Here is an 18123-nt window from a genome sequence, read left to right on the forward strand (position 1 = left end):
CCGTTATCCTATACCCATAAAAACTGCGTATTAACCCTTGAGCAAGTTCACTAGACATTGAAATTTGTTTAGAAAAAGTGTAAGCTATTACCTATAGTTGGATAAAGTATTTAGCATGATTCCTTGCTGTGGTCTGTTCTCAGCCGACCACAACTGCAAAGGATAAGGATATTTTTTCTAATAAATTTGAAGTATTATCAGGAAAAATAGGATCATTTTATAAAAATCAGGAAAAAATGAGTGTTTATTAGAATATCAGGGAACGTGTCAAAAAGTCTGGTGAATCGTGAAAAATTGGTTGGCATCTCTGCTTGTAAGCATTATATAGTAACACTAAATGCGCATATAGGGCTTGCATTAACGCTAATTTTCATTAATTTCTATATGCCATCATAATGTTGATGTATAACTTACAAGCGTCAAAAAAGCAAATATACTGCTATTTAGACTTGAGATGCTCAATCAGTGCTGCAATAAGGCTGAACGTTAATCCTTATGGTAATTTGGGTAACTATGCCAAATTAAGTAATTCAATTTACGTAATGATGGATTTCATTTTCCCCGACCTAATATTTTGAATCGACAACGATTGTCGCAATGTCATTAGCAACGAAATGACAGACAGACAGGTGTGAAAGTTATTCTGTTTTTTTCTCCTCACACTTGATTCCCATACTCCGAAAACAACGCTGTTGATGGGCTACGCGTTTCAACGTTTTGTTCCCACGATCAAATGAATATACTAACACTCCAAACAAGTCTAACGAGAATCACCGCGATTTAGGCAACGAGCTGTAAATTGCTCCAATTCCTAGAAACACGAATCAATAGTAATAGCATAAAGGTAATCACTGCGTCAAATACCACCCCCACCAAAGAAACTGAACGCAGGAAAACTTCGAACAAAGACCAAGTGGGAAGAGGCTCGAAATCGTCTACAGTATCATCGCAGCGGCATTATACTTTCAATTTGTGTCAAGGGCCATCGATTGTATTGTAGCCACAGTCAGAAGATTATGTTTACGAACGACGATCTGGGGAGGGGACCGTGTAAGAGTACTTCAAGCGGTGATGATGCTGGACAAACGACGATTGACAAATAAGTCTTCTTCGTTTTTAGGTTGTGTTGCAAGTTTGTTCCGATCGTGTAGGCTTGCTTGGAAAGCTGCATCTTTTACCTTGAGGGACAAGCTTTTTGTTGCAAATGTCTATTATACTGTTATCTCACATCAAACAAAAAATGCTAACACTCGATGTAAAATTTCAGATTTCGACCTGGACGATGACGATACATGCCGGGCAGCAGTACGGATGTTCCTTCAGTGCAACCTGGTGCAACAGTTCCATATTCCCTACGATGTGAGTATTACGAGCGAAATGCGAGATGAATGGTTTTTTTTTCAATTCTACGAAATCACGGAAAATTTCTTGCTTTTCCATGCGGTATGAATCTCGTTCTGATAGATTCCGCAGAAGCCAGAAGCTATTTAGGGGAGAGTGGTACAAAACACACCATTTAAGCAAATCAGTCATTTACCGCACTTCTTGTAATTGATTCATGCTGTTTAACATCTAGAATACTTCTTCCGTCACTGCCAATTATATCCCTGATGTAATTTGATATAACATACATACATACATAATTTGCAAGGAATTTTTAATATTTCCGTCGACAGTTCAAAAAATAGGGTTGGGTGAAATGCCATAATCCATGGACAGAACGCATCATAACAACTTGGTTAGACGTATCAAAACAAACGAGCACAGCGCACACAGTGGGCCTGCAGGATGCCCGAAATTTCAATATGTTTTTCTATCGATAAGTTAATAAAAGTACTTCTATTTGTTATATTACATAAAAAAAATATTCGATGATAGACACAGCTTATTGAAAATTCATTACATGAATAAAATTTCATATAAATAGTGTAAAACCAATAAACTTGTTGCAATGTTATCACATTATGCAATCAATTAGACCCACTATGCAACTAATATCATCAAAGCGAAGAGAGAAAGTCAGAACCAAAGGGCTGACATCACTATCCAAACCAACACAAATTGAGCGTAGGCTGCATAGAAAGGGCTCAAGCGTACAAGTTTCGTTTTGTTCTTCTCGTAATGTGATTGTAGTCAATTCAGTCGTGCTGTCAAATTCCTTTTGTTTGTTCCGTAATGTGAGTGCGGCTTGGAGTTATTACTATGCTTATGATTTTCTGTGCGAAACACAAAAAAATGGTTACATACCAGGGCATTGGTCAAAACGAACGTTTGTTTTTATAACCTATGTAATGAATATTTTTTTCCTGTGCATACTTCCCCAATTATTACTTTCACAATTTTTGGCAAAATTCTTGTGCAATATGACATTTGGTGTGATTTTTAAGTGTGATCATAAAGTTCAATGATTCGTTGTGGAGGTAGAGTGTAAATATCCTGATTTTTAAACATTGACTAACCGCAAAATCTTACCAAGCAACCATGAATATTTACAGAAAAGGCAAATGCATTAGTTTTTCTCAATTTGTATCTTATTTTATAATGATGGGCATGTTTGTGCACTGTGAATATGTGGAAGAGATTACTGCGAACTGAAATGAGTAAAGTAATATATCATTTTACATGATGAATCTAAAGATTTTTCACAATTGATGGCTTGGGCCATTTACCTCACCGGTGCGTTTTGTACAGTTCTCCCCTAGATGAAAAAACCAACAGACACTCATAACAATGGATTCGATTCCATACTGCTTTGCTTGATGAATGTTTTTTTTGCCTGCTATGCTACGCTACGTGCTCTGGTTTTGCAATAGAGAATGTGACTCGAGGGATTCTGTTGTCATTTGCCGCATATGACATGTGTGTTAATCAGTTTTTCGACGCAATTCATCTTTTTCGATTTTCTCACAGCAGCCGGATTCGCTTCCACCATCATGCTAGTTATCGGAAAAGTTTAGGAATCGCATAAATTGCACAACAGTTTCTGTGTCAGATGTGGGAATTACAATGCGGTCTTGGCTCGCTTTCCAATTCCAAATGGCATGGCACAAGCGAACGTAAAAAAAAAACTAGTATAAATCATAAGATTACTTTCGTAACTGCGTAACTGCCATCTAACCGAATGATCCTAATTAATAATGCAGCAGGTATCAAACAGCCAATCGCAAATACTGAATGAGATGGTGTCATTTGAAAGCTTGATTAGTTTACAAAATGAATCAACTGTTGAGATAACCAATGGAGGAAAATCTTTCTTGAAATATGATATCGTTTCACGATTCATAACAATCATCAATCGAGGCGATGAAGAGAAAGTGGAAAATGAAACACCAAATAATTCGTCTTCGGATTCTCAACACAATTCCAACCGCCATTCCAATTATTTTAAGACAACAATACACAGAAACCCAATCTGTTTCGATATTTTCCCACCAAATTAGCTAATCGTGTTCCACGAACGATTCGAAACGTGATTGTTGCCGGCTGTGAATCGCTACATTATGATTTTTATATTGACTTTCCTTGTTTGGTTTTTTTTTTCTCTTCTCGCCATCAACGCCACAACCCAGGTTCTGTGCCGGTGGATTCTGAGTGTGCGAAAAAATTATCGCCCGGTCAAGTATCACAATTGGCGCCATGCCCTAAACGTGGCCCAGACGATGTTTGCCATGATGAAGACCGGCAAAATGGAGCGCTTTGTGACGGACCTGGAGATCCTTGGGCTGCTGGTGGCTTGCTTTTGCCACGATTTGGACCACCGGGGTACGAACAATGCGTTCCAGTCGAAAACCGACAGCCCCTTGGCCATCCTATACACCACCAGCACGATGGAGCATCACCACTTCGATCAGTGCGTGATGATACTCAATTCGGAGGGAAATAACATCTTTCAGGTAAGCGGAGCCTAGCCTGCCAATCGGAGAATTTAGTTTAGTTGGAGCAGAACGAAACAATGTCGTGTGGGGTGTAGAAGGGAATGAAAGTATCGATTGAAGCATAAAACATTACATGTGATGCTCCGACAAAAGTGTCGGTGGCAAACTAAATCTATATTCCGCAGGTATATTGGGAAATCCTAAGCAAACCTTCTAAAAAGCCTCAGAGAAACATGTTTACTTAGGATTATTACGCTACCTATGAAGAATTGAAGAAAATGAATATCTGATTTATTCAACTGCTTATCTTCTTTTTAACTCTTTATGCACTCCATCAACTGTTGCAACAAAATTTCATCAATAGAGTTCCTGTTTTCTGTTATCCTTACTTTAAGTTCAGCAACAGTTTCTAAGTGTCGTTTTTTCTTTTTATAAGTCGTACTATGATCTCCGAAAAGTTTCGCATTGAATCGAGGTCAGGCGAACACACTGGCCAATCCATAATATTGATAACTGATAATAACTTTGTTGCATAACGTACATCCAAACTAGCGTTGGAAGAAAACATTTCATCTTTGGCAGAAATGATGCCATTTCGTGTGCTAGAGGGTCAAATGGGCAAATAATGAGCTGTTTTAAAAGCTTAAAAATGGTTTGTACGTATGCGAGCAGACGTGTCTCTTTCTGTTTTCTTTTCTCATTTTATTTGGGATTGTGCCAAAAAAAAGTCCATACGACGTTAATGGGGATCGAACCAAGGCCGGCTGGAATGCAAAGATATTTCTCACGACAACGCTATCCATATAGCTGCCAGTGCTGTTATATAGAAGCGTGATATTATTACACCTCATCATAAAATGAAGTTGGAAAGCGTTTTCTAAGAGGATAAAGAAGAACATGAACGAGAATATATCTTTCTCTGTCTGGGCCGTGTATTTGGCAAACTATACGAAAAACTTTCATATGCTTTCATTTCAATTTGTCTCCTGTTTCGCTCGCTCATATTGGCTCTAGCATATATATTATACAAATGATATACATGTATTGGGGAGTCGAACATTTTCTGTTATTTTTCTCTGTTATTTCTGTTTTAATTGGCTTACGTAGCGTACTTTTTAGTGTAGAGGCGGTTTGAGGCAACAGAGTTCGAAACAAAACAATAAGTTCTCTAACTCTGTCATTGTCGAAATTCGAAAATATGCGTACTTTAATGTGAGGTGTTTTCTGACTTTGAAGGGATGAATCAAAAATAAAGTTCTTCTTTTATTTTCAATAAACGAAAAATATATGCATGAAAAACGAATAAAAAAATATTTTTTGACTCGATTATATACAGGATTCGATTTTATGCAGTAAAAAGAAATCGGAGACGGTATATAATCGAGTCCGCGCTGTATAACTATTGACTACTGACATCGTATTGATAGTCACTATATATTTGAAGTATTTCATGACTTGAGTCACCCTGTACTTCAGTGGAGCTGTCGCATGTCAAAATATAAACAAAAACAAAAATCGTTCTCTCGGTAGCCATTCAGCCATAGTTTTGTGCGTTTCGAATTTAACCCTTCCCGTATTATTGATTACGTCGCACATCAAGTCATTTCACTAGCCTGCTGAGCGTTCCAGTGCCCTATGTTATTCAAGTACCCACGGGTGAGACTCGATGTTGTACGGGAAAGGGTTAATTTACTTAATTCACTTTCCTCGAACGCAGAGCAGAACGAAAGAGAGAATGAACGAAACTGAATGAATCAACTGTCAGTGGCTTGCTGTGATTGTGAGGCAGAGATGCCAAGTTTGAATACATGTCTTCATTTCGAAGACATTTGACTTACTGTGAAGACAATATGAAGTATGTGAAGTCATTTCAGTATTATAGTGTTTGTGGATCTTCGGGAGATATTGAAGCGCCCCTAATCTTAAACATTTTGTAAAGGTGCTTGAAGGATACATTTATTACATTTTTTCACGTGCGACCTAATTTCAAGCATGCCCTTGTCGAAATATTTCAGTTTTATTCGTTAGCCAGTGTCACTGACCAGTTTTAATTTTTCTGCTGACGCGAATTCCAGTACCGCGAATATAAAAAAAAAACAAGCTCGAGTCTCTGTGCGGCTCGTGCCGGCCAGTTCAGTATCCGCGCGACGTGAATTCCGCGTAATCAAATTATTGTTTACTATAATATACATATCCTAATCGATTCCTATTGGTAAAAATAAGCCTTTTGTCTCAGTGTCATTCTCTCGTGTTTTTTTTAACAGTGTCACTTGTTTATTTTTGTCCTTAGTATTCAATGGAATGAATTATGACTCACCCATCTTCAGCTGGTTCTATAACACTACAACTCTTTTCAAACCATTAAAATATTCTTCTAAAAAGGTGTTTCAAAAATTACGATGTATTCAAAAATGATATTCAAAGTCATAATCAAGGAGATTGAATAATATATTAGGTGTAGGTGTACCGTGTACCGGATGGCGTGATTTGATTATTATTCCAGTGAATCAAATTTCCAGACTTTCGTTGGAAAGCTACTGTCATTGCGCGTTTTTTCAGTATATGTCAAAAGGTGAAGCGTAAACAACATAGTTTTTGCCACTTCGAATATGTCGAATTTCGTAAAAACGAGAGTGTTTTTGCGGGGAGTGTAACTTCAATACTTCAATATGAAGAAAAAAGCTGCGGAAAGTCATCGCATTTTGGTGGAAGTTTATGGTGACTATGCTCCAACTGAGCGAACGTGTCAGACGTGCTTTGCACGGTTCAAAAGTGGTAATATTGACTTGGAAGACGAAGAACGTTCCGGACCGCCAAAAAAGTTTGAAGATGAAGAATTGGAGGCTGGATCAAGATCCGTCACAAACGCAACAAGAACTTGTAGATACACTTGAAGTAGCTCAGCAAACCATATCCGATCGTTTAAAAGCAATGGAAATGATCCGAAAGATATGACATTGGGTGCCGTATGAATTGAAGCCACGAGACGTCGGACGCCGTTTTTTCACGTGCGAACGGCATAAAAGAAAGAGTTTTTTGCATCGTATCGTTACTGGCGATGAAAAGTAAGTCCATTACGACAATCCTAAACGTCGAGCAACGTATGGATACCCCGGCCATGAAACATCATCGAAGGCCGCGCGGAATATTCACGGCCAGAAGGTTATGCTGTCTACTTGGTGGAACCCGCTGGGTTTTGTGTACTATGAGCTGCTAAAACCGAATGAAACCATTACGGGGGACCTCTACCGACGACAATTGATGCGTTTGAGCCGTGTACTGAAGGAAAAACGGTCACAATACGAGCAATAACACGATAAAGTTATTTTGCAGCACGACAATGCTCGGCCGCATGTCGCGAAACCGTTCAAAACATACTTTGAAACGCTGAAATGAGAGGTCCTATCCCACCTGTCATATTCTCCAGACATTGCTCCGTTTGATTACTACCTTTTTCGATCGATGCAACATGGCCTAGTTGACCAGCACTTCTCCAATGTGGATGAAATCAAATATTGGATCGATTCGTGGTTAGCCGACAAACCGGTCGATTATTTCTGCAAAGGAAGCCTTGAATTGCCAGAAAGACACGAAAAAGTTGTGACTAGCGATGGGCAATACTTTGAATATTAAATTTGTAACAATTTTTGCAGAATAAAGCATTAATTTTTGAAAAAAACGAAGAAACTTACCGGTACTCCTATTAATTCTGTAGTTCTACGTAGAAAATACGGTTGTGTCCTAGGCACAACTCCTTTCAATTTTTTGGATAAGTAAACTGCCGTTCTACGCATAGTTGTCCCATGTTCCAGCAACTGAGAAAAACGCATTCAAAGTTTTCTAGCAAATTTGTCTACCAGAAGTTTGAGGCATTTCTGTTTGGCAATACACCGGGTTTTTTATAAGCAGAGAACAATTGTTTAATGGAATGTAAAAAGATTCCCTCATTTGAATCAATCAATCTTGGTTACAGGCTTAAAAATTCATGGTGGGACAGTTATGCCTAGAATATCAACATGGGACAATTTAACTTGATGTTGTTTTTTGAAATACTGGGAAAAAGCAATATTATTTTTGTGTTTTTTCCGATTATGCATAAAAACATTGTTTTATGAAGAAGGGAGTGATCTGCAATACTTTGCAGAGTATAAATCTCGTTGTTATTAGGCATACGCTAACAAGGTGTACACGTGTTCTGTTGAACTTTTTTTTATTTGTTCGAGAATTAGTTCGTTCTTCCAAACCAGAAATAAATACATTAGCCCTGCTGGAAGCGTGAGATAAAATTCTTGTACTTGAACCGATTTATTCGATATGGATCTACAAAAAATATATGGTGGGACAGTTATAAATAGAATATCAACATGGGACAATTGAACGTGATGTTGTTTATCAAAAAGGCTGGGAACAAACTACAACTTTTTTTGTGTTTTTCCGGTAGACTAGGCATAAAAACATCGTTTTATGAAGAAAGGTGAAAATTATCAAAAAGTAACATGAGATGCGTTGAACGGTAGTAAAATATTGAAATAATGCAGCGAAAATTTTTTTCGTGGGTCGCAATATAATTGCCACGTGCTCTCGTGGCCGAGTGATTAGCGTTACACTTAACATGCCCGGGGGTTCGGGTTCGATTCCCGTTGTGGTCGGGGGAATTTTTCGTCAAAGAGTGTGGATCGTATACGCCCCACGCAGCCTGCATTGAAAATCTTCAAAAAAATTTCGTCACACGAACCGTGGTCATAAATTCTGAAACAAATGCCATTCTAAAGCGTGAATCGCTTTGAAATAGATAAATAACAAACGGAAGGATTAAAATGTACTTTTTATGAAGGTTATTATGACAGTTATCATTTTCAACCAAGTTTGTATATTTATTACGAATAATTTTTATTTATATAAAGTGAAAAGTACAAAAATTAGGAAAAATCAGGATCGTTTCAGACAAATCTGGCAAAATTGATTGTTTTGTCAGGATAGCAGAGAAAGTACGAAAACGTCTGGGAAATCATGAAAATCAGGAAGGTCTGACTGGGCGCATGGATGCTCTCCCTAAAACTGGTGGTGCGTTTATCTCAAGATTTAGTGTATCGATCTGGCTGAAATTTTTTTCAGCATGTAAAAATGAATCATCCAATTTGTAGCTTTTTTGTTGTTATCGCAATATTAGTTTTTCATGGTTCTTCAGCGATTTTTGTTGAATTTTCAAAAACCGCTAGGGTAAATGATCTTGGTTTGTCCGATTTGGGATGTTTTTACGCAACTAGTAAATGCAAATCGATTTTTCTTCATGAAAATCACATATAATCGATACGAGTTTGGGTTTGTTGAAAAGCCCCGAGTCTCTAGTTGCTAATACTACCATAAGGCGTTGAAATTATTAAAATTTTTAATGTTTTATAACGATTTTCCTCGAAGAGGAATTATGATCATGGTTTGTCCACCTCTGATCATGGTTTGTCCAAAAAATGATCATGGTTTGTCCGGTTTTAGAAATCACCATTTTTGAATGAAAACATTCGAATTCTCAAGAAGATGTTGCATTTATATTTGCTTGAGTTTACTGTCATCATATTGATGCATTCATAATTTAGGCTTTCTTCAGAATATCGCCTTTTTTTGGGCATTTTAAAAGACATTTTCTTGAGCAAGACACTCAACATAGAGAAACTTTACTTCTGCTATACGCGAAGGACACAATAAATAAACTGTATCGCGCCAAGCGGTTGCCATAGAAATCATGTGGACAAAACAGCATTAGTTAATTGGACAACTCATGATCAGAATTGAGTTCATCAAAATGCGATAATTTAATGGTTTAGCTATGTAAATCTGATACAAATGGTGTGCAAGAATGATGTCTACAATATTTGTAAGTGTTATAATCCAGACAAGGTCTGAATACGTGCGAAATAATCATCTGGTGATGGAATAAAATTTAGCTCGAATGAGTGGCGCATTGACACCAATAGATGGTGTATTTTATATTAAAGGATTATAAAATACACCATAACATGTGATTCTGTAAAAATATACTATAAAACTACTGTAAATCATGAAAAAAGCAATTTTATTTATATGTTTTGAAACATTCGAATACCTGATTTGACAAAGGTGGCTGAATTAGAGCATTCAAAAAAGTGGACAAACCATGATCATATTTTCGACTGGAAAAACTAAAATCATCAACCTTACGTAATAATTTAGAATCTAAATCTAATCTAAATCTAAATTTTAGATAATTAATTTCTACTTGTTGGAATGAAAAATCAGCCAGATCGGTCCACTAGATTCTGAGAAAAACGTACCACCAGTTTTAGAGAAATATAAACAAAATAGAGAAATAATAAAAAATAGAAATATTTAAATACCCTAATCAAATCCAAATATACCTAGTTTCGGACATTCGGGAAAAAGACATGAAAATCGGTTATTTTTCGACCTTGCAGAGTAGGGTTCCCCCTTAATGAAAAACATAGTGCATTTATCAGAGTGACACGAGTAGTTTTTATTATGTTTTTTTCTTATTCCAACAAAGTGCTCCTATGGGGCTATCAACTGCGATTCTCTTGATTTCCCTGGTGACCTTATATTTTCCGGAACAATGATATGTTATTTCACTCATTGGAACATGCAATCGCACAACTGTTATAGCGACATATCCTACCACAGTTTGCAAGCGTTATTTACCTTGTGAAGATACACACTCAAAATTAAAACAACAATATTTCTCGTGAAATCCTACGCACGATAGACTCCTCATCCACAATACACATCCATCGCGCCCCCAACGAATCAACAAGTAGAAAAAAAATAACGCTCCCGGCTGAATGTGGGTGAAGTTATTATCGCACGTAATGAACGACGATTCCGAATTATAAGAAGCAAGAAGCAAAACGATGAAACGAAGGATAAACTTTTTACCAGGTATGTGACAACTGTTGAAATAGGCTTGTGTTGAGAGAGCCTAGAGCAGTACGTTGTGAGGTTAGGTTTTAGGCCGAGGAACAGTAACAAGCTGTTCGCTCCAGGTTCACAGTTGTTCTAAAGCGTATTTTAGAAGTAACGAATTTTTCACTAGCGAAATTCGTTCTTGCGAAATGTTTTCGCTATAGTCATGTACACTGAATCGAGAAATCATGCGAATCTGTCAAACTATCGTCTTCCAGTGACAGCTTATTATTTAAGAACAATATTTACAACGAAAACAAGTTGTACGAGATTGGTGAAACAAATTCATATTACTTAGGGGCTGTCCACATACCACGTGGACAACTTTAGGGTGGAGGTGGGTGGTTACGAAAATTTCCACGCTTGTCCATGTCGCCAGGGGGAGGGGTTATAGATAATGTCCACGTGAACACGTTAAATGAATATGTTGAAAAAAATATCTTTTGTGTTCAACAATATCTGAAATTTATTCTGTATTTCTGTAAACTTATCCATATTTATGAATAGAAGAGTTGAGCTGTATGATAGTGGTGCCAGGTCGAATTTCTATATTTTATTTGTATCGTTGACTTTCTTTGCTGAGATTTGTATTCTGAGAGTAACGTACATGAACTGAGAGCCATCGATTTATTTCATTGCATTCGAAGGATCAGGAATTCCTGCAGGTGGAATACACCAGTAAAGCATGTTTGAATTTTGTAATATCCTGTTTTTAAATACTTCCACAGTTTTGAGAAAATGAACCACAAACAACAAATTTCTTCATAGGGGCACAGACCGTTTCTCTGGAGAAGCTTTCCAAACAGCGATGTTCGTTCTTTTTGAAATGTAATATTTTCTGAAATACGCTTCTATTGGGTGGTCCAGAAAGTTCGTACCGTCACTGATGATTTGTCGAATTGCTGATCAAAAATAATTTCCAGTGACGCCACATCAATTAGCAGATTCATTACAACTCATGAAACTTGAATCCGTCAAACGCTACGATATACAATGTATGTACAATGTATACTTGCCCCTAAAACATGTAATGAATCGCATCTCAATTAATTAGCTTCATTAAAGCAATGAAAATTCGCAGTTTTGAAGTAAACCGTGGCTGGCGATAAAAAAAGTTAATCAACAATGTTGAGCGAAAAGAAAAATCTTTGAAGAAGCGAAATGTGTCTTTGTTTGCCAAACAAGCACTCGATAAATTTCTACAAGTACAGTTACCAACATAACGAATCAGCGATGAGTGTTCAAAATTGACCGAATCGATGTCTTCTTCCACCAGAATCATATTGACAGCCCGTTGAAAATTCTTGGAGCTATACCGCCCGCTATTATCAGATATTATCATATGTTCAGTGGCTGGAGAAAGATATTCAAGCACTTTTGACTCATTGAATAGCATAAAAATACTTCGCCCATTGTTTTGACCTGATAACAAAAAAGTTTTTTGTTGATGGAATTTTTCGTGAAAAAGAATGATATATTGTTGAGTAAAAGCGTGCCAAATGATCAAATAAATTTATGCGCTCGACTTTAACAGAAATCGACAAATCGGCACGATTATTCCGAACAACCCATTATTTTCCAAAATTTTAAAAGTTGTACGGTATAATAAAATTGTTAGATGAAATACGTGGGAAGATTTTGCAATGGTTAACTAGTATTAATAGAATAATGAATTTGCGGATCAGCTACGTGAACGGCATCAGATATCAGGCCCTGACTAACGTCTATTAATAAATATGAGCGGCAGTTTGGGAGTGAACGAGCCAAACCACAACAAAACATTAACACAACACAACAAAACATGTTTATATCTTAAACAGCGTGATGAAATTTATATCAATTTTTATACTCCTACTGTCTTGTTTCAATATTCAATATATGACAGAAAATGTCCAAGATGGTCCGAGATGTTTGGAAATAATGTGATAACGAAAATGGAATTTAGAAGAAACCAAACAGCGATACAAATAATTTCACGGGTTGGGGAACAAAACAAAGAATTAATAACAAACCTCTACTATAAATAAAACTGTTATTAAACATTTTTATCATTCTCAAAACATAGAATAGAAAACAAACTCATCTAGATTTTCTTTTTCTAACTCTCTGATGTGGACAGAACCAACTGTCAAAGATACGCGAATTCGCATTTTTTTCGCAGATTGAACTTGGAAAGTTCAATCTATTTCCGTTTTTTCTCTGCAAGTGATCCCGCGCTTCGTTCTGATTGGTTAACGGAAACAAATCGCGAAAAATTCGCATAAATTTACGTTCATTGTGAAGGTTTCAAAAACAAGCTTAACTTTTTAATCGAATATTTGTGTATTTTTTACGCAACATGATGGTTTTTCCCTATCGAATAAATAAAAAAAAATTAAGCACGTATCCTAATGGTTGCGCGCCCGCTCAGTAAGCGAATGGCCATTAGATCAATCACAGAACCCTCCACTGATCGATTGACCTCTTCTAATTGATCTAGTTGTTCATGCGGCCTGCAGCCTGATTTAAAAAAAATCATATGAGCGAAATCATGAATATAGTTGATAATTTTCCCATACAATTGAGTAAAAATTAATTTGAAAGTAATTATTGTTAATCGTGTGTAATCGAGCTGACCATTTTCTGTTTACTTTTCCGTTTTTCCCGTGCTAGTTTAAACTTCTGACATTTATTCTCATTAGGGGCTGTCCACATACCACGTGGACAGAAAAAGTGTGAGTTTAGACACCCCCTCCCTCTCCGTGGACAAGTGTGGACACTTTCTATACCCCTCCCTCTATTGTCCACGTGGACATTTCTTCTCTTCTTAGAAACAAAATTCGGGGAAAAAATAATGTTGCGTCGAAATTCTATTTTAAATTTGTTTTTATTTTCTATTCTCTGTTTTTACTTGATAAAAATGTTAGCTTTATTAGTAATAGCAGTCTGTAATCAATTTTTGGTTTATTGCCTAGCATTGCCCGTGAAATTATTTGTATAGCTGTTTAGTTAGAAACATCACTAGTGAATTTGATCTCGGACATTTTCTATCATAAATCAACGTAAGCTTGACGGGCTGTTTCAGTTTATAAGCTAGAATATTCTTTAAGCTTCCTACTGAAATGGAGTATATGGTGTAGGATATAATAACATTTGTAAGACAGGCCATTTAAACTTTATGGTTTTGTTCAGGCGCTAAAAATTCAAAAAAACAAAAAATGCCGGTGATTCATAAATAAAGAATCAGATGGGAAACTATAACACCTTTCCAAAATTTAAATCGATTTTGCATGAATTACAACTAGTTTCTAATCCGTAACTCGTTTTTAGTTCAATGTCCGTTCAAATAATGATACTGCTTGTTAGCTACATCTACTCTTCATAAGATTATTCATCACAAATTCTCGAATAGGTTTTGATATGGGAAGCCCCTAGTCCCTGAAAACCGTCCGGATTTCGTTAACTGGTGCCCAATTACCCAATAATCGCGGTGGTTTTGACACAAAAACAGCAACAAATGATTCCGAAATATTTCGTTCTACTCCTGACTTTTCCATCTGGTTCTGTAGTTATTAAACACTGGTGGTTTTGTTTTTTTTATGTTTCATGCCATGCCTAAATTCAAATGACCAATCTTATAAACGCTCAAAATAATCAGTGCCTAATTGTTGATGCTGTTCACTTAACTTTCCTAAAAAAATCTATCCTCGTCTTATCATCAATCTGCACTACAAAAATCTACCAATGATCTTTCTGTACAACTTCGTAAATTTTGGGGTATGTAGGGTTATTCGAAATATTTTTGCCGATTTTTCAGGGGAAAAACAAAAGCATAATTTTTGGGATACACACTTATATGATTCTACACTTCAACTATAGAACCACTCATTTTTTTTAGCTTTTAGAGATGCGAAAGATATCGGTCCAAATGATAAAATGGTATACAATGACTATTTTCGTTTATAAACAAAATTTGCAATCTTCATTGTTTTTGTAAAGGGTGTGTCACATCAAATTGCATCACGTAAAAACCGCTGTAGAAATTTAATTTTTAGGAATTATATCTTCAGCTTTCGCTTATAATCGGATAAGAGTGTATAGATCACGTTGGCCATGCTTCACTGTCAATTTTTCGTAAATTTGGAAAAATGTCGTCGAACGAAAAAGAGCGTCGTGAATTAATCCTGTGCACTCATTTCGAGAATCCGGAGTTGTCACATCGGGACATCGGTAAGATGCTGGGAATCGTCCAATCCACGGTCAGCAGAGTACTAAAACGATACTTCGAGAACCTAACCATCGACCGGAAGGTGAAGAACGGCAAAAATGGATGCTCCGTCAGTGAAAAAGATCACAAGCGCGTAGTTAAGCAGTTTAGACGTGATCCGAGAAGTTCGGTCCGGGATGTCGCCAATAAGTTGAATTTGTCAAGTTCCTTCGTCCAGCGGACCAAGCAGCGGGAGGGCCTGCGTACATACAAGGTTCAGAAGGCTCCTAACCGCGACGAAAGGCAAAACATGGTGGGGAAGACGCGAGCCCGGAAGCTGTACACCGAAATGCTGACGAAGCCGCATTGCCTGCCTGGTAATGGACGACGAAACCTACGTCAAAGCGGACTTTCGTCAGCTGCCGGGCCTGTTGTTCTTCTCCGCAGAAGACAATTTCAGCGTTCCGGAGGAGATTCGCAAGCAGAAACTATCCAAATTTGCCAAAAAGTACATGGTGTGGCAAGCGATCTGCTCTTGTGGAAAGCGGAGCGCCCCCTTCGTGATGACCGGCACGGTAAACGGGCAGGTTTACCTTAAGGAGTGCCTACAGAAGCGCTTACTACCACTATTGAAGCAGCACGAGGGCCCGACCATCTTCTGGCCGGATCTCGCTTCGTGCCACTATTCAAAGGACGTGTTGGAGTGGTACGAAGCCAACGGGGTCACCTTCGTGCCAAAGGAAATGAACCCGCCCAACGCGCCTGAGCTTCGCCCAATAGAGAAATATTGGGCGATTATGAAGCAGGCCCTCCGGAAGAACCCAAAAGTTTTCAAATCGGAGGCGGACTTCAAGAGAAAATGGATTTCTGTTCAAAAAAAAACTACAACCTGACGTTGTACAGAACCTTATGAACGGGATAAAGAGGAAGGTGCGAGCATACGGGCTTGGGCTCGAAGTATGAATAAAAAGAAAATGCCAAAAGTTGTTTAATAGTTTTTATTTTACTGTCTTAAATTTTCAAAAGGATCGGTATACTGGGCGAATTTCTACAGCGTTTTTTCCGTGATGCAATTTGATGTGACACACCCTTTAATCCTTCAAAAAAATACAAAAGTATCGGTGTTTCTTAACTTTACCTTTACTTTTTTACTTTTTATTTGCTCTATTTTTTTTAACATTATCACTCCTTTGTAAAATTAACGAAGATAGTTAATGTTTCCTACTATTCACACTTCGTTTCAACCGAGCTTTTTCTGATCGCTGAAAATTCAAAAACTTGAGTGGTTCTCACTTCTTGAAAGGTACTGTATGTGCACCGTTTTGTTCTCCACAAATCCACAGACCTTTTGTTTGCTCGTCAAAAAACTGTGCAGAATACTTTTTATGCCATCCCATGAGTCGAAATTCTTGCCCTTTCTTCCAGCGGCATCTGAAGATATCTGGTGAGTACGGCTCAAATAGGTACTCCACCGAGTACCACATCCCAGTCAAACTCCAAGAATTATTTCCGGGCTGTCGAAGAAACATGGGATTTGGCATAATTTTGGTGGAACAGCTTACCTATCAGTTTTGGGGATAGCTGATTATGGTTCATTCCACTTGCCTCAAAGATACACTCCAAAATACATTCTCAGAATTCACATTTCAGCAAAGAAGTTCAACTGTATAAAAAATATAGATGTTCGACACTATCAGACAGCTCAATCCTTTTTGTCGATAAAAACGAATGAATTTATTGAAAATGCAGAATGCAGCAATTTCCATATACCTATTGTTGAACACAGATGTGATTTTTTTTTCAAAAAACAGGAAGTGGGTTATATCTATGGTATAACCGCAAGGGTGACGTAGGACTATCGTTGATTTAGAGATCATTTGTTTGAAGTTGAATCTGAATTCATTCTGAATGAATGAATATTTGGAGAACTTCGAAAACGAGAGCGTTACGTTGGAGCCACAAGGTTTTATGCATCCAATATTGGATACGGAAATATCCTACTGATGGGGAAGAATAATCTTCAGAAGCTATCCTGTTAATTGCGATTGATTGAAAAATCACAAAACCAAATGTATTTGGTCACAGTGTTTCATGGATAGAAAACATTAAAATAAACTCTTTCACATGAATGTAATTTTAAATTCCCAGAGGAACTGGCAGATTATTTTCAGTAACGATTAGATATTTCCACATTTTCCTCGATACTGGAAGCCCACCAGTGGTTAATGCTAACTCGATAACCATCTGTTAATAGCACTTGATTGAAACATATTTGGTCACAGTGTTACATGGATAGAAAACATTCAATTAAACTCTTTCACATGAATATATTTTGAAAATTCCCAGAGGAACTGGCAGATTATTTTCAGTAACGATTAGTTATTTCCACATTTTCCTCGATACTGGAAGCCCACCAGTGGTTAATGCCAACTCGATAACCACCTGTTAATAGCACATGATTGAAATATATTTGGTCACAGTGTTACATGGATAGAAAACATTCAATTAAACTCTTTCACATGAATATATTTTGAAAATTCCCAGAGGAACTGGCAGATTATTTTCCAGCAATGATTAGATCTTTCCGGAACTTTCCCGATGCTGAATGGCATCCTAACGGAAAGAGTTCTGCGCGTGTATGTGTCGATCCTTCGCCGTCCACCTCCTCCAGCACGTTAGGCAACGATGTTGTCTTGTCGATGTCCTCACGAAAAATGAATGTGTCTCACCACCAGAATATCGCTTAAGTATGCTTTTTGTGTGTGATTGAATCGAGAGAAGGTGTGGTTTACGATGGCAATTTGGAAGGCAAACTAGAGGGGAATGAACTCTCTGAGCTCGGAACTTTCGGCGACTGAGCAATAATCGATTGCGGGCGCATACAATATTGGATACGGAAATATCCTACTGATGGAGAAGAATAATCTTCTGAAGCTATCCTGTTAATTGCGATTGATTGAAAAACCACAAAACCAAATGTATTTGGTCACAGTGTTACATGGATAGAAAACATTCAATTAAACTCTTTCACATGAATATATTTTGAAAATTCCCAAAGGAACTGGCAGATTATTTTCAGTAACGATTAGATATTTCCACATTTTCCTCGAT

At 37.4% G+C, this 18123-nt stretch overlaps 1 protein-coding gene across 11 annotated transcripts in view; it reads left to right on the forward strand.

The window, feature by feature from the left end:
* LOC129763534 (cGMP-specific 3',5'-cyclic phosphodiesterase) overlaps positions 1–18123 on the forward strand; it is a 242650-nt gene that overhangs the window by 183853 nt on the left and 40674 nt on the right. For all 11 annotated transcript variants that reach the window (XM_055762699.1, XM_055762693.1, XM_055762695.1 and 8 more), the window contains 2 exons: positions 1268–1359; positions 3570–3893. In XM_055762699.1, coding sequence (XP_055618674.1) covers positions 1268–1359; positions 3570–3893 — 416 coding nt within the window. The remainder of the gene's footprint in view (positions 1–1267; positions 1360–3569; positions 3894–18123) is intronic.

This window comes from Toxorhynchites rutilus, chromosome 1 (genome assembly GCF_029784135.1).
Source record: "Toxorhynchites rutilus septentrionalis strain SRP chromosome 1, ASM2978413v1, whole genome shotgun sequence".
NCBI classification, from domain to species: domain Eukaryota; kingdom Metazoa; phylum Arthropoda; class Insecta; order Diptera; family Culicidae; genus Toxorhynchites; species Toxorhynchites rutilus.